This window comes from Coregonus clupeaformis, chromosome 13, assembly GCF_020615455.1.
Source record: "Coregonus clupeaformis isolate EN_2021a chromosome 13, ASM2061545v1, whole genome shotgun sequence".
In the NCBI taxonomy this organism is placed as follows: domain Eukaryota; kingdom Metazoa; phylum Chordata; class Actinopteri; order Salmoniformes; family Salmonidae; genus Coregonus; species Coregonus clupeaformis.
The window spans coordinates 18,554,209-18,571,967 of record NC_059204.1 but is presented as its reverse complement, the minus strand read 5'-3'; the positions used below and the strand labels follow the sequence as shown (position 1 = coordinate 18,571,967).

The 17,759-nt window shown below is 42.0% G+C and overlaps 1 protein-coding gene across 3 annotated transcripts in view; it reads left to right on the top strand.

The window, feature by feature from the left end:
• LOC121579392 (collagen alpha-1(XXVI) chain-like) overlaps positions 1-17,759 on the top strand; it is a 61,215-nt gene that overhangs the window by 34,492 nt on the left and 8,964 nt on the right. For all 3 annotated transcript variants that reach the window (XM_041893962.2, XM_041893961.2, XM_041893959.2), the window contains 4 exons: positions 14,108-14,169; positions 14,318-14,444; positions 14,638-14,745; positions 14,905-15,027. In XM_041893962.2, coding sequence (XP_041749896.1) covers positions 14,108-14,169; positions 14,318-14,444; positions 14,638-14,745; positions 14,905-15,027 — 420 coding nt within the window. The remainder of the gene's footprint in view (positions 1-14,107; positions 14,170-14,317; positions 14,445-14,637; positions 14,746-14,904; positions 15,028-17,759) is intronic.

Genomic DNA, 17,759 nt, shown 5'->3' with positions numbered 1-17,759 from the left:
AACTGCTGAAAACCCTCCCACTTGCTGGCCAACAGATTTTCTTGTGGATTTTTCATTCAATAGGGTTTTCAGTAAATTTATCTAAAGTCATCCCTTTAAATTTGGTGTACCTTTATTTCGAATTTTCTCGAGAGACTCACTAGAATATATGTAGAGAACGGTTCAGAATATTAGGGATCAATGAAAGAAAGCCATGTAAATACATACATATTTGTCTCTTTTTCAGCACCAATTGGTAGATTTAAAAATACTCAGATCTTGTATATTATTTAGGGTTAGGAAAATATTTATGAATAATACAAAAAAACAGTTTTGGAGAGCCTTATGCACAAAATATATTGGTGAATCAAATATACAGTGGTTTGATTAATCCTGAAAGTTGCCATATTCAATTGTTCCATCCATCTAATATTGGGAGGTGAGAAAAGTGTAAAATAGAGGTCCTATATATCTACCCTAATAATCTTCACTAATCATGGAACTAGATGGCAACGGTCCAGTTGTCGTGAACCGTGCGCCAGGCTCCAGGTTTAAACTGCTACATTTGGTCTGCGTTCCATAATGATTCAAATAGGCTACATGTCCCAAATTATTGCACAACTTGTAATACGTAGGCCTAATATGATCCACTATTTCTAGCCATCCTCAGGAACAATCACACGAACGTGACAGAGGAAAGAAAGGTAAACTAACGATGTAATGGAATTATGCTAAATTTAAGGAAACTAACACTAAAGTCAGTGACAGTTATAAATGTATGTGGGTATAACTGACGGTGGCTACCGATAGTGGCTAATATTTAACACGATACAAATTGTAAAAAATACTGTGAAAGTCCGGGCATATAATTAAAACATTGTAGAAATCATAAATCAACTCGGTAGGTTTGGCACTATACTGTAATTTGCGCATGGCTACAGAAGCCTATAGCTTGGGTCTCCAAATTTCATCCCAAGTTATAAGGCCAGCATTTCATAAGAAGATATGCTGATATGCTTCAGTTTGCCGCCATATGACTGGTCTCCAGCGATCATATAAATTGTCATTTATATTTACAATCCCCTTTTCCAAACGGCTTACTCATTTACCTAGCTCTTATCAATTTGTAAATCACAGTGCATGGAGAATGGCGTTATTTCTATCGGAAAAAATTGTGAGGGAATTAAGTCAAGGTCAGAATACCGCGTATCTGTAGACACATCTCCACCACACCTTAATTTAAAAACATCTCCACCCCAAACTAATAGCGGGTGAATAGCATGCTATTCTTATGCTTAAATTCAAGGTCAGAATACACGTAGAATACTATTGTTCAACCTCTATTGTACACTTTTTTCCACCTTCCATATTTCATGGATTTAACTTGAATATGGCAACTTTCAGGATGAATCAAAGCACTGTATTTTTTATCATCAATATATTTCGTGCATAAAGGCTCTCCAAAACGGTTTTTTTATGATTCATACAGTACATACTTTACTAATCCAAAAATTTGCCTAAATAATAGACAAGATCAGAGTATTTTTTAATCTACCAGTTGGTGATGAAACGGAGACGAATATTCATATATTTAGATGGATTTCCTTTATTGATCCCTATATTCTGAACCCGTTCTCTCAATATATTCTAGAGTCTGTTGACAAAATTATAATTAAAGGTACACTGTATATAAAGGGATGTCTTATGATAAATGTACTGAAAACCCTATTGAATGAAATCTGTTGGCCAGCAAGTGTGAGGGTTTTCAGCAATTGAATTACATTTATTCTGTGCGCGGAAGGTAGACACACCTGTAGACCACATTATGCACCTGCATTAGGTAAGTCTGAATACCAACTACTGAGAAGTGTTAGGAAAGGTGTGCGTAGTAAAGGCGTACATTTCTAAGTCTGAATCGGGCCCCAAGTGCCTTATATTGTATGGATTTAACCCATCTCATCCATCAGCCAATACGTAGCACCCACCTGGGTGATGCACAACAGTCATTGATACAAAAAGCTTTGTTAGAACAGTTCATTTAAATGGAATTACTAACAACGTTGGTTTAGTTGGTTTTAAGACAGACACAGGATCTGCACGTTTGGGAGTGATTGTTTGGAATTCAACTTGTTGTTGTGGCGTGGGTTAGTGGGATTGGGGCTAGACACCGCAGAGGGGACGAGAAGATGGAATGTCCCCCATTTGGTCTTTTGTGACAATTTCACTGCTAAGTAGTTGCTTGTGCTTCATTGTGGGCTGTGAGATCAAGACTCCTTTGTTTATGGGTACAGTCAGACATACTATAGACCACCTCAGAGAGTGGTCTGTCAAATCTGCACCAGGGAGACCTAGTCTAACCATCTCGTTCTGCAAGGGGGGGCATACAGTGGTCTGAATCAGGATTAGCTAGAGTATAAATATTGTGCTGTACATACTTTACATTCTGTAAAACGGGCTTAGGATGGGATTGTAGAACTGACCATTTGTTTTGTCTGAGAGATTTGTATTATTATTAGCCCAGCTTTATCGATGAGGAAAGAGTTTTACCGAGTTAAGTAGCCTGAAAAAACATAGGGGATTGCACACCGTGGAGAAGCCTTACCACTGCTCCCAATGTGAAAATACTTTATGCCCTGAGCTGCAAAGCAAGATCTCCAGAAATGTCTTCCTCCACAACTATGTGTCTATGGGTTTGTTCCATGAGTGTGGTGAGTTTTGAATGTATTGCAATGTACTTTTCACCCTGAAGATGCTTCATAAGTACTAATCTGTTCCTCTACTCATGTCGGTGTGTGTGTGTGTGTTTGGGCATATGTGCGATGTGTGCATGTGTGTGGTGTCTACATTTTAAAACCTCAACTGTCCTTATTGTCTGCTTACTGCCTCTTGCGAAGCAGTGAAGTTGCTGGCAATGATTTCCAATGGGTCCTCCACCCCAGATCTCCATCTGGAAAAAGTATTCACCTCTCTGGGTCTGCATACTTCATTGTCTTCAGGGGGTGCCTCTCTCTCTCTTTTACTGCTGACTGAAGAGAACATCTGTATTTTCCACCTCCTCTCCCCGATCCAGTGGTCTAAAGGTAGACCTTTACCCAGTGGTACACTATATCGCAGGGAAAGCACACCTGGGTTTAGACCAGACAGTCTGTACCAGGATTTCGGACTAGGCGCACTTCATCTTTTGAAATGCGACCATTATAGACTTACCTGACCCTCAAAGCCATGGAGTATCGACAAGCACCATCAAGGTCAACCAGTGGAGGCTCCTCAGAGGAGGAAGGGGAGGACCATCCTCCTCAGTGAATTTGATAAAAAAATAAAAATGGTAAAACATTTTAAAAGTGATCCTTTTTAGATAAAACTATACTAAATATAATCACGTCACCAAATAATTTATTAAAACACACTATTTTGCAAAGAAGGTCTACAGCAGCCTCAAAGGCACTCTGACGGGTAGCACCATGGTGTAGCTGGAGGACAGCTAGCTTCTGTCCTCCTCTTGGTACATTGACTTCAACACAAAACCTAAGAGGCTCATGGTTCTCACCCCCTTCCATAGACTTGCAAAGTAATTATGACAACTCCCGGAGGATGTCCTCCAACCTATCAGAGCTCTTGCAGCATGAACTGACATGTTGTCCACCCAATCAAAGGATCAGAGAATTAATCTAGTACTGAAAGCATAAGCTACAGCTAGCTAGCACTGCAGTGCATAAAATGTGGTGAGTAGTTGACTCAAAGAGAGAGAAAGACAACAGTTTAACCGTTTTGAACAAATACATTTCTTCCAAAATGAAGGAGAAGCAAGAGAGAAATATATATAGAGAGAGACTATCATTTATTTTCTCACTTTCACTTACTTAGCTAGCAAATGCAGCTAGCTAGTTTAGCCTACTGAAACACCCTGCTCAAACATAGGGATGATATGTTAGCTAGCTGGCTATGACTATCCAACACAACACTGGAACTCTTCCAAGTCAAGGTAAGCTTTTGGTTTTACTAATTTATTGACACCAGGGCCCGCCGGTGTAACTACTTACTCACTGTACACTGTAATATTACTGCATGATTGTAGGGGTTTACTAACGCGTTAGTTATATTAGCTATGCTGACAATGACGTTACTTTAGTTAATATGGTGACAACGATGTAGACTGTGTGTAGCGGTTTGGCTTGGAAAGGATTTTTCGCCTGGTCACATACAGCTGATGTGTTGTGCATTGAAGTCCACAAGCAAGGCGAGGAGGTGAGAGAAGGAGAGCGCATCGATGCGAGAAAGAATACAACTTGGCTGTGTGTTTACTTGTGATCAGGGGTGTATTCATTCTTCTGATTCTGTGAAAAACTTTTCTTAAACGGAAGCAAACGTAACAAAACGGAGATAAACATACCTGAATTTGTCCAAATAAAATGTTTGTTTGTACTGTTGGACTAATGATTACTTCCTATATCAACTAGATTCAGGCAAGAGTGTGCAAGGTGGTATTGAATGTCACTGTCTGTCTCCTCAAATGTTTCTCTCAACCTGTTTGCACCTACGTTGTAAACTTTCATTCATAGTCTAGGTTGTAGTAACCTCATGATGGGTATAGGGAAAATTTGCGTATTATGTAGTCGCCTAAATCTATCGCTGTTACATTGAACTGGGTGAATGGAATATGAATGACAGTCATCCAATATGCTGTAATAGAAAGAAGGCCATGCTCATGGTGGAACAAGCTCCCTCACCACCTTCCGGAGACACTTGAAACCCCACCTCTTTAAGGAATACCTGGGATAGGATAAAGTAATCCTTCTACCCCCCCTTACCCCACCCACCCACCAAAAAAAACAAAAAACATTGTAAAGTGGTTATCCCACTGGCTATAAGGTGAATGCACCAATTTGTAAGTCGCTCTGGATAAGAGCGTCTGCTAAATGACATAAATGTACATGTAAATGTAATGAAAAAAAATCGTCCTCCCTCATCTTAAACGGCACTGACCACCACTGAGGTCAACAGTTCATAACTTCATATCTCTTGGGCGGCAGGTATCTTAGTAGGTAAGAGCGTTGTGCCAGTAACCGAAAGGTCACTGGTTCTAATCCCCGAGCCGACTAGGTGAGAAATATGTCGATGTGCCCTTAAGCAAGGCACTTAACCCTAATTGCTCATGTAAGTCGCTCTGGATAAGAGCGTCTGCTAAATGACAAAAAATGTAAAAATGTCTTACTCTGGAAGAGGAAGAAAGGAGGAGACTGTTACTGTACAGTATCTGTAACAAAGTAAGACAAAAAATACATCAAGAGGTAAAGCTATCACAGGACTATGAGACAAAAGACAAGATGGATCCACCCTAATAGCTATACGGCATGAGATGAAAAAAATACTAGCAGGTGTGGAAGATAAGTTATCTGTCTACCAGTATTAAAAATGTATGCACTCACTAACTGTAAGTCGCTCTGGATAACAGTGTCTGCTAAATGACTCAAATGTAAATGTAATGTACAAGGCTGTTTCTGATCGGTATCTTCCTCTTATAGACAGAGGAATTTGGGGGAAATCCTAGAGTTGAAATCATATTGTACAGTCACCCCTATTGTTACAATGCAACATTGGGCCAAATCCTAACTTGAGATGTGCACACATAACTTTTGTGTAATCATGCGTTGATGGCAATTATAGTCTTGGGCGTACTGACAAAAGACTAGCGTATAGGCGAGCTATCTAGGTTCCATCCTACTGTATGTGGTCTGCCTAACAAAGGCATGATGCCAAATTAGGCAGCAATTACAGCCTTTGACTCTTGAAGTTTGTTTCTTCACTTCTGCACATCCTGTGCCCCCGCACTTGACCTCTGTGAGGCAGCAGCAGCAGGAGGAGGCTCTGTGGTTTAGGTCAGGATATGGCTGAGGGTTTCTCCTCACAACCTGGTCTCAGAGCATTTCGTATTATTCTGTACGTAAATCAGTACACTCCATTTAGATTGATATGTTACGTTTCGTATGGTATGTATTAATTTGTGGATGTCAATCAAACATTTCGTATGGTATGTTACAAATTACAATTTGTATTATATGTTACGAATTTGCAAAAGGTATGATATGTTACGAATTCTAGCTAGCTGGCTAACGGTAGCTAGGCTAGGGCTTAGGGTTAGGGTTAAGGTTAGGGTTAAGTTTAGGAGTTAGGTTAAAGGGTTAAGGTTAGGTGAAGGGTTAGCTAAAAGGGTTAAGGTTAAGGTTAGGGTTAAGGGAAGGGATAGCTAACATGCTAAATAGTTGCAAAGTAGCTAAAAAGTAGTAAGTAGTTGAAAAGTTGCTAATTAGCTAAAATGCTAAAGTTGTCAGTCATGAGATTGGAACTCATCCACCAACCCATCCACCCCAACCAACCACCCTACTTTTGTTTTAGCCGTTTTTGCATTTCTATCTTTCACTCTCCAGGCCCAAAATGTCCAATTTTTTTGTGTTGAAACTGCATCTCCTGTCCTGTCTCTTTTCTGTGCAGACTGTCTAGCTAACCATCTGTGTGGACTGTAGACGATCACTCAAGGTCGAAGTTTACCTTTATTGGTTGGAAAATAATCTATTAAAATATGTTATACAGTGAATCACACCGAGTGCCTTTCATGACACATTAGATATGAATGAAAGGAATCATATGAGTGTCAGACCTTGAATCAACCAGCTGATGCAAAGCTAATGGCTCTTGTTGGGTTGTTACCAGTGAAAGTACATACCAGTATCAAACCCTTCACCTCAAGTGAGTCACCACTTTTAGGGGCATTGTTATCACCTTTCTTACTGACTCTTGTGTTGGTTACTGTATAGCTACTGAAGCATACAACTTTCTTAACAGATGTTCCTCTAGCATGGCTGCTATAGGATGCTCAGGTAGTCATTTATCTCGCCTATATGAGAGTCTAATGGCACGCCAAAGCCAAAACCATGGCATTTTTAGGAGGAACTCAAACCTTACAGATTTTGAGCTATTTGAAGACAATCCTTGAGTTGTTAATAGACATGCAGCAAGAGAGACTTTCAAAGTTAAAAAGGGTTCCATTCTGTATCCAACTGCTGCAGACCTTGATGCCCTTCCACAGTCATGACAACCACACAAAAACCAACAGCATGTTTTTGTAACCATAAAAGGTTGTTTTATGTTATTGCAGTACTACCTATGCCAGGAGAAATATCACAATTCTGTCTGTATTGGCCTCCTGGCAGTCATTATATAGCAATCTGAATGTGTGTGTGTGTGTGTGGGGGGTGTGGGGGGTGGGGGGTGGGGGGGTGCAAATGTGTTTTCAGTGCCTGATTGTGCATCAACGCAAGAGGCAGTGTGTGAATTAGTCATGTTACTGTTCAAGATCACAGGCTGCTGAGAGAACCTGCCAAGGCCACCATGGAGCTCCACCACACACACACACAACAGCCTGCTCTCATAGACTAAACGTAACATAGTAAGCGTAAATCCGGGAAACTCAAATTAGTATGATATGTTACCTTTGATATGGTTACATAAGACAGAAGGTTACTTAAGGCAAAGACGAAAGTAGGGTGGTTGGTCGGGGTGGGAATATAAGGTTGCGTGTTCGAATCTCATCACGGACAACTTATAACACGAACATCTAGCAACCCAAAGGTTGCATGTTCCAATCTCATCACGGACAACTTTAGCATTTTAGCTAATTAGCATCTACTTACTACTTTTTAGCAACTTTATAACTATTAACCTTAACCCTAACTTTAGCCCTAACCTTAACCCCTATCCCTAACCCCTAGCCTAGCTAACATTAGCCACCTAGCTAACATTAGCATTAGCCATCTAGCCACCTAGCTAACGTCAGCCACAACAAATTGGAATTCGTAACATACAGTACAAATTGCAATTCGTAACATTTTGTATGAATTGCAATTCGTAACATATCATAAGAATTGTAATTCGTAACATATTATATGAAATGGATGTTGGACATCCACAAATTAATACATATCATAAGAAGGATAACACATCATACTAATTGGAGTATCTCGGATTTAAATGTACTATGTTACGTCTACCCCTGAGTCCAGGTTGCACACACAAACACACATACACACACACAGACACACAGACACACAAACACACTGCTAACACATGCTGTGCAGATGGCCTGCATCTCTTCAATCAACATTCTCTTTATTTTAGTATCTCATCAGACTAAAGACCCCAATGCAGAGTTTGTCTTGATTGACAGTGGACACAATGGATGTTCACCACCGTCCATTCTCTTCTTGTCTTTTTGTAATGCATATTCTGTAGCCAGGGATTTGTGAATGGAATGGAACATAGTGCAACCACTCTTAGTTAATCAAATCAAAATCTTATCAAATTATCAAATCAAATAGATTTTTATTTGTCGCATGCTTCGTAAACAGCAGGTGTAGACTAACAGAGAAATGCTTACCTACGGGTCCTTTTCCAACAATGCACAGTTAAAGATAAAGATAAAACAATCAAAATAAAATAGTGACACGAGGAATAAATACACAGTAAACAACGGATAACAATGATGAGTAAAAATAAAATGGCTATATAAAGGGAGATACCTAGTCAGTTGTACAACTGAATGCATTCAACTGAAATGTGTCTTCCGCATTTAACCCAACCCCTCTGAATCAGAGAGGTGCGGAGGGCTGCCTTAATCGACATCCACGTCTTCGGTGCCCAGGGAACAGTGGGTTAACTGCCTTGCTCAGGGGCAACAACTTTTCGGTTACTGGCCCAACGCTCCTACCTGCTGTCCCTATACAGGGAGTACCAGTACCGAGTCGATGTGCAGGGGTACAAGGTAATTGTGGTAGCTACATACATACAGTGGGGGAAAAAAGATTTAGTCAGCCACCAATTCTGCAAGTTCTCCCACTTAAAAAGATGAGAGAGGCCTGTAATTTTCATCATAGGTACACGTCAACTACGATAGACAAATTGAGAAAAAAAATCCAGAAAATCACATTGTAGGATTTTTAATGAATTTATTTGCAGATTATGGTGGAAAATAAGTATTTGGTCAATTACAAAAGTTTCTCAATACTTTGTTATATACCCTTTGTTGGCAATGACACAGGTCAAACGTTTTCTGTAAGTCTTCACAAGGTTTTCACACACTATTGCTGGTATTTTGGCCCATTCCTCCATGCAGATCTCCTCTAGAGCAGTGATGTTTTGGGGCTGTCGCTGGGCAACACGGACTTTCAACTCCCTCCAAAGATTTTCTATGGGGTTGAGATCTGGAGACTGGCTAGGCCACTCCAGGACCTTGAAATGCTTCTTACGAAGCCACTCCTTCGTTGCCCGGGCGGTGTGTTTGGGATCATTGTCATGCTGAAAGACCCAGCCACGTTTCATCTTCAATGCCCTTGCTGATGGAAGGAGGTTTTCACTCAAAATCTCACGATACATGGCCCCATTCATTCTTTCCTTTACACGGATCAGTCGTCCTGGTCCCTTTGCAGAAAAAACAGCCCCAAAGCATGATGTTTCCACCCCCATGCTTCACAGTAGGTATGGTGTTCTTTGGATGCAACTCAGCATTCTTTGTCCTCTAAACACGACTGAGTTGAGTTTTTACCCAAAAAGTTCTATTTTGGTTTCATCTGTCCATATGACATTCTCCCAATCCTCTTCTGGATCATCCAAATGCACTCTAGCAAACTTCAGACGGGCCTGGACATGTACTGGCTTAAGCAGGGGGACACGTCTGGCACTGCAGGATTTGAGTCCCTGGCGGCGTAGTGTGTTACTGATGGTAGGCTTTGTTACTTTGGTCCCAGCTCTCTGCAGGTCATTCACTAGGTCCCCCCGTGTGGTTCTGGGATTTTTGCTCACCGTTCTTGTGATAATTTTGACCCCACGGGGTGAGATCTTGCGTGGAGCCCCAGATCGAGGGAGATTATCAGTGGTCTTGTATGTCTTCCATTTCCTAATAATTGCTCCCACAGTTGATTTCTTCAAACCAAGCTGCTTACCTATTGCAGATTCAGTCTTCCCAGCCTGGTGCAGGTCTACAATTTTGTTTCTGGTGTCCTTTGACAGCTCTTTGGTCTTGGCCATAGTGGAGTTTGGAGTGTGACTGTTTGAGGTTGTGGGCAGGTGTCTTTTATACTGATAACAAGTTCAAACAGGTGCCATTAATACAGGTAACGAGTGGAGGACAGAGGAGCCTCTTAAAGAAGAAGTTACAGGTCTGTGAGAGCCAGAAATCTTGCTTGTTTGTAGGTGACCAAATACTTATTTTCCACCATAATTTGCAAATAAATTCATAAAAACTCCTACAATGTGATTTTCTGGATTTTTTTCCTCAATTTGTCTGTCATAGTTGACGTGTACCTATGATGAAAATTACAGGCCTCTCTCATCTTTTTAAGTGGGAGAACTTGCACAATTGGTGGCTGACTAAATACTTTTTTTCCCCACTGTATACTGTAGCAGTGGCGGTCAGTGCCGTTTATGATGAGGGAGGACGATTTTGTTTTTCATGAGCATGGCCTTATTTCTATTACAGCATGTTGGATGACTGTCATTCATATTCCATTCACCCAGTTCAATGTAACATCGATAGGTTTAGGCTACTACGTGATACTCAAATTTTCCCTATACCAATCATGAGGTTGCTACAACCTAGCTTATGAATGAAAGTTTACAACATACTGTAGGTGCACACAGGTCGAGAGAAACATTTGAGATGACAGACAGTGACACATGGACAGACAGTGACACATTCAATACCGCCTTGCACGCTCTTGCCTGCATCTAGCTTATCTAGGTGGAATCATTAGTCCAACAGTTACAAACGAGAGTTTCTATTGGACAAATTCAGGTATGTTTATCCCCGTTTCATTTGCTTCTGTTTAAGAAACGTTTTTCAACAGAATCGGCAGAATGAATACACCCCTGATCACGCATAAACACAGTTAACTTTCATAGCAGCCACGTTGTATTCCTTCTCGCCTCTATGCACTCTCCTCCTCTCACCCTTTCCCTTCGTTTGTGGACTTCAATGAACAACACATCAGCTGTATGTGACCAGTCGAAAAAACATTCCAAACCATGTCATGACCATTACACACAGCCTACATCGTTGTCCCCATATTAGCTAAAGTAACGTCCTAGTCAACATAGCTAATAGAACTAAATCGTTAGTAAACCCGCTACAATCATGCAGTGTCGTTACAGTGTAAGCAGTTACACAGGCGGGCCCCGGTGGCAATAAATTAATAAAACCAAAAGCTTACCTTGACTTGGAAGAGTTCCAGTGTTGTGTTGGATAGTCATAGCCAGCTAGCTAACATAGCATCCCTCTGTTTGAGCCATGTGTTTGAGTAACTAAACTAGCCAGCTGCATTTGCTAGCTAGGTAAGTGAATCTGAAAGTGAAAAAAATGACAAAATCTCTCTCTCTCTCTCTATTTTTGAAGAAATTAATTTGTTGAAAACTGTTCAACTATTGTTTTTCTCTCTCTTTGAGTCAACTACTCACCACATTTTATGCACTGCAGTGCTAGCTAGCTGTAGCTGTGTGTGTGTGTGTGTGTGTGGCATCAGTATGCATGTGTGCGCATGTTATGTGTGTGTGGGCGTATGTAGTGTGTGTATGTGGGTGCAAGAGAGTTAGTGCAAAAAAGGGTTAATGCAGGTAGTCCTGGTAGCCATTTTGTTAGCTATTTAGCAGTCTCATGACTTGGGGGTAGAAACTGATTAGGGTCCTGTTTGTTCCAGACTTGGTGCACTGGTACCACTTGCCATGGGTGAACAGTCTATGGCTTGGGTGACTAGAGTCTTTGACAATTTGTGTGGGCCTTCCTCTGACAAAGCCTGTTATAGAGGTCCTGGTTGGCAAGGAGCTCGGCCCCAGTGATGTACTGGGGCATACTCACCACCCTCTGTAGCACCTTGCGGTCGGGTGCCTTTCAGTTGCCGTAACAGCCAGTGATGCAGCCAGTCAAGATGCTCTCAGTGGTACAGCTGTAGACATTTTTGAGGATCTGAGGGCCCATGCCAAATATTTTCAGCCTGCTGAGGGGGAAGAGGCGCTGTCGTGCCCTCTTCACAACTGTGTGGGTGTGTGTGGACCATGTTAATTCCTTAGTGATGTGGACACAGAGGAACTTGAAGCACTCGACCCTCTCCACTACAGCCCCATCGATGTGGATGGGGGCGTGCTAGCCCCTCTGTTTCCTGTAGTCCTCGGTCAGATCCTTTGTCTACTTAATCTACTGATACTGTATGTGGGAATTATATTTCTTACAAGATTGAAAACATAGCCAGGGAGAGAGGATTGGGAATTAACAATATTCTAGGGGTTGATCAAGGCAATGCACGTCAGGCCTATGCTTAGAACGACCTTCATGAAATGCAGTGTTTTGTGTACATGACAGCAACTAAACCTCCTAAAGAAAATAGTTTATACAATTGGATTTAAGTTTAAAATAACAGTGTAAACACATTTTATAACAGTGTAACAATGCGTTTTAAGGTCTCTTTCTGATCTGTTCATGAAGTCGTCACATTCCCTTTTCTGTCTCTTTGGCATCCCACCTCAGGTCTTGCAATGTTCCATGATTCCCAATCCCAGCACACACCACACCTACCTAATGAGCTGAGAACAAGCTGATGAATTAGACCACCTTCATACTGATGTCACATTCATTACTCAGAGAACTGGAAAAACTTTTAGGCCAGAAATGTTCTTTCTACTTATTAATAACCACATCCACATGGCATAATCAATATATAATATATAATATAATAATAATATAATAAATCATATATGCCATTTAGCAGATGCTTTTATCCAAACCGACTCCAGTTCCATAGAGTTACGCCAGACAGACAACATAAGGTGCTTTGAGAATTTGTGTGAAATGTTATGTAAATGCAGTCCTTTCAAGTCAGTATGAAGGGCATTTTAGGACAGCATGGCCCTGGCTCCTCTCTGCCCTTCATGGCGTGATGTTCCGATGGCATGTTGGCACAGAGATGGGCACCTGGCAACAGACAGCGGTAAGGCTGTCCTGTCAGAGGTGGTGGACCGTGGCAGGTGTCTCTGTCGGGCACTGGAGTGGGGCAGAGTGGCGGTGCCGTCTGAACACATGGCAGATGCCAAATGTCAGTGCAGCCTGACAGAGAAGGACACTTTTGCCAGGAGTTGGTAGAATTGGCAAAGGAGAAGGGAAGGGTTTTTTACATTTACATTTTAGTCATTTAGCAGACGCTCTTATCCAGAGCGACTTACAGTTAGTGAATACATTTTTTTTATTTTTTATACTGGCCCCCCATGGGAAACGAACCCACAACCCTGGCGTTGCAAACGCCATGCTCTATCAACTGAGCTACATCCCTGCCGGCCATTCCCTCCCCTACCCTGGACGACGCTGGGCCAATTGTGCGCCGCCCATGAGTCTCCCGGTCGCGGCCGGCTGCAACAGAGCCTGGATTCGAACCAGGATCTCTAGTAGCACAGTTAGCACTGCGATGCAGTGCCTTAGACCACTGCGCCACTCAGGAGCTTTTTTCTCTGGCAAAGAGAAAATATAGATGGTCAGGGAGGCTGCCAGGCAAGCTTGACGTCTCTCTCTTTCACTCTTCCTCTATCTATCTATTTCTCTTTCTGTCTCTCTCTCCGTCATTTTCGACATCTCTCACCTCTCTCACCCTACTCTCGCTCCCTCTCTCCAGCCCATATGTCATCTGAGCACCGGGAGGTTGCTGTCTATCCATCCTGTGTCATCTTGGCAATGTGCTGATGCTTTGACTGGCTCACTTCATAATGTCCCAGCCACTACATTAACCCTCTCTCTCTTACAACAACACAGTCTGGGCCAACACAGTGCGTTTGTTTTCTCTTTTGCGCTAGTCTGGTTTAGGAAATGTGTATCTTCTTATGCAAAACCAAGCCTGTCTTTTCTGATATTCCCTACTATTGGAATTGCATTATTACACATTGATGCACCGTGAATTGGTATGGATGGATTGAAAGGACAAAGGTGTTAGTCTCACCTGTTTCTGCTAATTTGAGAGTTAATCTAGTATCTCTAATTTGAAGCAACATGCTACACTGTATTACTTACTTACCCATATCTCTTTCTTTCTTTCTCTCTCCTTAGAATGTATGAACTGCACTGGCTATGCTGATATGAATGATAGACTGACTATGCTTGAATCCAAGGTAAGCTTGCAGCAACCAAACCTGTCATTAAAACAGTACTACATACAGTACATTAATGTAATGAGACCTCACAAATGCCTGGTATTCTCAAAAATCTAGATCCTATCTCAGCAGGGCTGAACACAAATCTTCCTTCATTTTGTGTCAGATTGTGTTGCTGGAGGAGGCGGGACCACCACCTCTCCTATTCAGATACTCCCCAGATGGGTCATCAGATAACGAGGTGGGAGCACCCAAGCCCACCCTCATCACTCCCCCCGCCATCGGCCTACCTGGTGAGACGCTTTACAGCAGGACCTCACTGAAGCTCAGATGGTTTACTATTCACTTTTCTTCCTCCATAATTTTACATGGCAGCTGTTTCACTCTGTTATGTTATGGATTTTCAGAAAAGTGCACCAAATGTTTAAAGAAGTGTCTGAATCGGGTGGGATTCTGTCTGAGTTGTTAACTAGTTTGTTTTCCAAGGAGCCAGAGGCCCCCTAGGGCCAGCTGGACCCCCAGGTGTGGCGGGACCCCCTGGACGCACCGGAGAGACAGGCCTCGCAGGGAAACCTGGACCCATGGGACCCAGAGGTATAAGTCTTCCCCCCACCTCTGTATCTCACCCATACACTATCACTTAAGGTACAAAGCAGTTTGACACTTGCACAAATGCATGTTCACACATTAGATGTGCATGGTGTGTGTAAGGACAGTGTTGTGTTGAGGCTGACTGTGCTCTGGTTCCCACAGGGCCCCAGGGCCAGCGAGGAGCCACAGGGGAGATAGGTGTACCTGGGCCAGCGGGGCCTCCGGGGCCAGCCTCTTCCTTCTCTCACAGAGGAGACGTGTTTGGTCTGAGGGAGCTGGGCCAGTGTGAGTATCCCTGCTACACCAATAAATTAAAGTCAAGAACTACAGCAAGAAATGTAAGCCATAGGCCCTATAGGGATACCACCTTCATTTATATGATTGATGTTTCATTCTGAAAGGGTTTCAGGAGTATCGTGATTTTTGACCCCTTTCTTGCCATTGACAGTTTGACATCTAGAACGTTTTGGAATATCCATTATTTCAGGGCCATCTGCCAAACATATTGTATATCTGGAGACCTTGTTTCAATAGTAAATTACTGATAGCAATCAATTGATAACATTGGGAGACATTACTCTCCCACCTATTTCCACAAGCCTCTTCCACCTGGGGAACATTTTATGGAAGAAATAAAAATATGTCATGACACCCCTTAAAGCCAATTGACATGCAAAGTGCAGTCTCACCTATAGCCCACTGTTCACGGACAATTTATGAAGTTATAGGGGTCTATGTACAGTATAGTTTAGCATGTTCACCTCTGCTAGGTGTCCCATTGGCCCATATCTGGGAAGTCCATCAGTGGAACAGCCCACTCTCTGCCTGTTAAAATGCTCTATTCCTACACGAAGAACCCTCATTGGACAACAGGCAAAAGGTCTGCCAAGAGCTATAATATAGCCACACTCAGAGGAAGAATGAGGGCTTATATACTGAGCCCTCACAAGACTATGGAAAAAAGTCATATAGGTTTTATCATGTAGGTTTTATTGGATCCAAATACCTGATAATGTCTACATTGCAAAAACACATATCTTATCAATCAATAGTGAGTCCCCATAAACCATAAAGTTGACTTAGTGGATGATGATGATGGTTCAGACAGATGTCAGTTGACTGCTGTATGGATGACTAGAAGGTTCCTGTAATGCTGGAGTGGTCTTATCACCTTCTTCATGTAGTACTATTATCTGTGTGAGACATGTGAAGTCTAATAGTGAAGAATGGTTCCAACCAGAAATAAATATGCACACTAAGGGAGGAGGGCAGTCAGTGGTAGTGATGTATGAGCGTTAGAGAGACAATGACCTCAAATGAAACTAAACATATAGCATATGTAGGCCTTATTAATTCATGCTGTAACATTTAATAGATTACTTTGGCTAAACTCTATGGATTGTAAAACTGTAAGCTGGAGAAGTCTAGACATGTTCAATTGACCTCCATCTGAGGCATTTCACAGTTTTGACCAGCAGAGGGCAAAATGCTCCCACTCGGATGTCTATGGAAAGCTGTATTTAATTATTGTGGTGGGCTGGCTTTGTTTAAGCCTGGGCTCTGGCTGCAGTCTGCCTGCTGTAAATCAGACCCAATTTGTAACCTGTCAGCACAGCAGCCTGAATCTGGCAACCCTGGGCCGTCTCGGAGCCAGAAACTGCTCAATAAAATGCAAGGCGAGGTTCTCAAGTCAAACCTCAATGCTGCAGGTAGTTTGAGGTTAGGAGGAAGAGTAGAGAGAGAGACCTGTTTTAGCTGAGTGATAAGTGTGTTTGTGTGTGGGTGTGGGTGTGTGTGTTCACTACAGTAAGTAGTCTAATTCAGACAAGTCTATAGTGTACCAGAAATGTGTTCCAGTGGCATTGCTGCTCCTAAGAATATTGGAGTTTCCTCCTGTTGATCCCTCTTGGAGTTTCTGCTCCCTACCTCAACCAATGACCATGATGGGTGTGGCGCTACCTCACAACACACCCACAGTGACAACCAACCAAGACAACCTATCATCTCCAATGTTTGACAATAATTCACAACCCAAAATACCACCAGAACTACAGTATGTCAATAATGGAAGTACTCTTAACTCAAACTTGAAGTACATACATGCAATACATACACTACCGTTCAAACGTTTGGGGTCACTTAGAAATGTCCTTGTTTTCGAAAGAAAAGCAATTTTTTTGTCCATTAAAATAACATCAAATTGATCAGAAATACAGTGTAGACATTGTTAATGTTGTAAATGGCTATTGTAGCTAGAAACAGCTGATTTTTAACGGAATATCTACATAGGCATACAGAGGCCCATTATCAGCAACAATCAGTCCTGTGTTCCAATGGCATGTTGTGTTTGCTAATCCAAGTTTATCATTTTAAAAGGCTAATTGATCATTAGAAAACCCTTTTGCAATTATGTTAGCACAGCTGAAAACTGTTGTGCTGATTAAAGAAGCAATAAAACTGACCTTCTTGAGACTAGTTGAGTATCTGGAGCATCAGCAACTGTGGGTTCGATTACAGGCTCAAAATGGCCAGAAACAATGAACTTTCTTCTGAAACTCGTCAGTCTATTTTTGTTCTGAGAAATGAAGGCTATTCAATGCGAGAAATTGCCAAGAAACTGAAGATCTCGTACAACGCTGTGTACTACTCCCTTCACAGAACAGCACATACTGGTCCTTACAGGTCCTCAACTGGCAGCTTCATTAAATAGTACCCGCAAAACACCAGTCTCAACGTCAACAGTGAAGAGGCGACTCCGGGATGCTGACCTAGGCAGAGTTGCAAAGAAAAAGTCCATAGTCTGTGTTCTTTTGCCCATCTTAATCTTTTCTTTTTATTGGTCAGTCTGAGATATGGCTTTTTCTTTGCAACTCTGCCTAGAAGGTCAGCATCCCGGAGTCGCCTCTTCACTGTTGACGTTGAGACTGGTGTTTTGCGGGTACTATTTAATGAATCTGCCAGTTGAGGAACTGTGAGGCGTCTGTTTCTCAAACTAGACACTCTAATGTATTTGTCCT